This window comes from Manis pentadactyla, chromosome 1 (genome assembly GCF_030020395.1).
Source record: "Manis pentadactyla isolate mManPen7 chromosome 1, mManPen7.hap1, whole genome shotgun sequence".
In the NCBI taxonomy this organism is placed as follows: domain Eukaryota; kingdom Metazoa; phylum Chordata; class Mammalia; order Pholidota; family Manidae; genus Manis; species Manis pentadactyla.
In genome coordinates this window covers 117,413,141-117,416,985 of record NC_080019.1, presented here as the reverse complement: position 1 = coordinate 117,416,985, position 3,845 = coordinate 117,413,141, and the positions used below count along the sequence as shown (strand labels likewise).

Genomic DNA, 3,845 nt, shown 5'->3' with positions numbered 1-3,845 from the left:
GCTGTTTTAGGGAAGTTCCCCTTCTCGGCTTGATGGGGCTGCCAAAGACCAAGTCCTGGGTGGAGGGGATGTGAGAGCATTGGGGGGGGGGTACCTTGAGACAGCTGGACTGATATGACTAGACTCTTGAGTCCCCAGTCAGGGGCCTTCCTTGGGATATACAGAGGAAATATATGTAGTTCTTAGGGCTGGGTTCCTCAGTCCCAGATTCATTGCTCTCCCAGACTATGCAAACACATACAAGTGACTTTTTAATGCTCCGCTGTTGCTTAGCCTTGCCTGGACTTGCCAAGCCCTGGAAGCTTTAGCACTCTTTGCTGTGAATTCTTTCTCTGCCCTGCCTTACAGATACAAAAGAAATGGTGACAACTCTCCAAGCCATTCAGGACACCTTTCCATCCCTCTTGTCTTTCAACATTGTTGTTGTGGTCTAAGTATCAAGAATACATACTTGGCTGGTGACAGGATTGGCTAAGTTTTCTGCATCCCTTGGTTTCTGTTGATGCAGCCTATCTTTTTGACTTTTTGTGAGCTTAAAGACATTAAAATGTCAACCCATTGAAGAGCCTGAAGGAATCATTTGGTCCGTGCCAGGATATTATCTGTCCCTTACTTGATGAAGAATTATTTAAAAAAATATATATATATGTCAGAACTTGGACCTAGACAGCAAACATTTAATTGAACCCCAGCAGAATTCTAGGCAGCATTTCTTAAACTTCCTTTTTATGTGTGTGGGAGACAGGGGAATGCTGGATCTGATGAATAGTCTTTTAATCCTTTTCCCACACACAGATACACAGTAGTGGTCACATATGTTTGTAGGGACCAAGGGCAAGCCACCCCAAGATGTCCCATTGTGACACGCAGATTATTTTGAGCTAAAAACCATCAAGGCCCAAAAACTCAAGAAGACACTTTGACATCCCCCTACCCACACCAAGAGCATAAAATAATTTAGATGCAGGAACTACTCCAGCAGAAGAGCTATCATAGATAGCTATATTATAATGTAACTAGGGGTGACAGACAGGAAGCAATGTGACAAAGGCTGTTAAAATTTCTCTCTGTGCCCCATTGTTTCTGTGTGGTCATCAAGTATTTTGTTTACCAAATATATACTTTTTTCATATTCCTGTGAATAGCTTCCATTTTCCTTGGATGTCTCAGACCCCTACACCCCTCTCCTTATTCAGGATGACATGTATACCTCATTCTCCCTGCCTGTCTTTGGAATCCACACCTATGGTTTCCCTGTACATATGTAATTAAACTGTGTGTGTGTGTGTGTGTGTAATTGAGTGTGCACATGTGCATGTTTGAGAGAAATCATGGAATGTGTATGTGTGCAGCACTGAGCGAATGTAAACGGTTGAATACATAGAGTGGCATGTGTGGAATTGCGTGGGCTTGTGTGCACAGGATTTTTTTTTTTTAAGTACCCACTTTGGATTGTGTAGCCTCCTCTCACTTCTGTGATTGATTTCATGAGGGTAATGGTGCGTAAAGACGCTGGTGAGATCTGGGGGCGCCTCCTAGTCTGACGTCAGAGATAGAGTTTAAAAGGGGGGGAGACGGTGAAGAGCACACAAGCCGCTTTAGGAGTCGCGAGGTTCTGAGCCGTCGCTGCTGCCTGCGGATCGGCTCCCAGAGTTTGACCAACCGCCCTCTAGCTCGGCTTCCCGGCGCCGCCGAGATGCTGTCCTGCCGCCTCCAGTGCGCGCTGGCCGCGCTCTCCATCGTCCTGGCTCTGGGCGGAGTCACGGGCGCACCCTCGGATCCCCGACTTCGTCAGTTTCTGCAGAAGTCCCTGGCTGCTGCCGCCGGGAAACAGGTAAGGAGACTCCCTCGACGTTTTCTTTCCCCTCTCCGGTATCCCCCACCCTTCTTTTAGCCAAACGTCTTGCGCGCTTGCCTCTTGCGCCTTTGGGTGGATTTAAGAGGTGCCTCCAGAAGCGTTTCGGTGCTTTTCGGGGTTCCTCGGGTCCCAAAACTCTTAGGAAAACTTTCAAATTACAGAATCTCTTCTTACCTCTTTTCTTATGATCGGTGCAGTGGGTCACAGTTCAGGTGAGTTCTTTGGCATTCAAGAAAATTCCAAGACCTTGGTAACTGAGCACGAAGGGATGATGGCATCTCTCCCTCGCGCTGCTGGAGAGAGGTGCTGACCCAGGTGCTGAAAGCGCGGACCTCTGAAGCTGCCTCGGTTCTAAGCAAGCACCTCTCTCCCACGCATTTGGAAGGGGTGGGGGGCTAATGAGCACTCTGCAAACGGAACACAGTATGTTTAAGATTGTGCAAGGTCTCGTTCCCCACAGTTAACTTGGTAAAAACGGTAAGAACAATCTCGGTTTGCAGCTCATGGTATGGAAATTGAATTATAGTGTTGGCATATGTTTTATCTATGCAAAACTGCTTTAATGATCAGCTATTTTTCTTTATGTGTGTGTTTAAGCCTACAGAAGCAACAAACTTGCCTAAACATCTCATGTTTTTCAAGCCTCTTTGTGTAACTTGGTGGTTATAACAAATACCCTTGTTTTTACATCCTTAACTGATTTCAAGTGGGACAAAAGTACACAGTTGTGAAAATTGGGTTTGGGGTGTGGCTGAATCTGCTTTTCAAAGTAGGCTTTTCCACTTCTTCTTCTACATCCTCATCCTCTCTCTATTTCTCTCTCTCTCTCTCTCCCTTCCACCCCATACAGGAACTGGCCAAGTACTTCTTGGCAGAGTTGCTGTCTGAACCCAACCAGACTGAGAACGATGCCCTGGAACCTGAAGATTTGTCCCAGGCTGCTGAGCAGGATGAAGTGAGGCTGGAGCTGCAGAGGTCTGCTAACTCAAACCCTGCCATGGCACCCCGAGAACGCAAAGCTGGCTGCAAGAATTTCTTCTGGAAGACTTTCACATCCTGTTAGCTTTATGAATTATTGTTGTCCATATAAAACCTCTGATTCCTCTCCTCCAAACCCCATCTCTCTTCTCTAATCCCCCCAATCCTCAGCAAGACCATTGCATTAGGAATTGAAGAATGTAAATACAAAATAAAATTATGGTGAAATTATGGAAAACAAGAATTTGATTTCTCATTGAGTATATCTTTCTGTCCAATAACACATGATTCACTTCAGTTATGATTTCAGTTGAGTTATTTGGGATATGCACTCCAAATCTCACAGACATACTGTTTAAAATCCCCTGTGGTAATAAGGTTGTGTTTTAAATGGTAATCCTTATAGTTTGGGTCATTTTGAACTTAAATAATTGCAAATAACTCTATGAATGCTAACTTTAATCCAGTGATAATTTTGGGGAGAGGCTGTCACAAATATCAATTATATATTAAATGCACTTAAAATTATATGTTGAAATGAGTATTTCTGTGTAAGCTGAAATATCCAACTACTCACCAGGTTGACACATAAAACATAATATATGAAAAATGGGAGGAAAAAATTCTTTGGAAGCTGGAGGGAAGAAGCTGGCTTAAATAGCTTAAATAAAGTTCTGAGCCTTTAAAATTTGTTTCTAGTTTGTGAACATATTTATCTGGAGAATCAATATTGCTTTTGTATCTTTTTGACAATCTCCTCTATAACCAAACAAGGCTAAATGACTGCCTCTGTTTTAAAAGTAAGCAACTAATTTTGTTTTCAGGGTGAAATACCACTTTCATTATAAATTGCCAGCATCAGAGTACTCTCTTTTATGGGTTGCAAAAAACATACACGTTGGGTCACCTCAATGAACTCTGCACTATTGAAGTATCAAATCAAAATATCATAATCATAGAATAACTGAAAAAAAGATCTCAAGACTTCTCTTGATTTGATCAAAAGGAA

The 3,845-nt window shown here is 43.3% G+C and overlaps 1 protein-coding gene across 1 annotated transcript; it reads left to right on the top strand.

Moving 5' to 3' along the window:
• Window positions 1-1,573: 1,573 nt before the first annotated feature.
• On the top strand, window positions 1,574-3,080 carry SST (somatostatin). The gene is made up of 2 exons (XM_036875211.2): window positions 1,574-1,834; window positions 2,709-3,080. The coding sequence occupies exons 1-2, from the start codon at window positions 1,697-1,699 to the stop codon at window positions 2,919-2,921; spliced, it is 351 nt and encodes a 116-aa protein (XP_036731106.2). The 5' UTR covers window positions 1,574-1,696; the 3' UTR covers window positions 2,922-3,080.
• The last annotated feature ends 765 nt before the right edge of the window (window positions 3,081-3,845 follow it).

Excerpts from the sequence above, each read along its gene's own strand:
- SST (XM_036875211.2), top strand. The coding sequence starts at position 1,697 with ATGCTGTCCTGCCGCCTCCAGTGCGCGCTGGCCGCGCTCTCCATCGTC. Across the intron at positions 1,835-2,708 it reads CTGCTGCCGCCGGGAAACAG|GAACTGGCCAAGTACTTCTT; the intron begins GTAAGGAGACTC and ends CACCCCATACAG.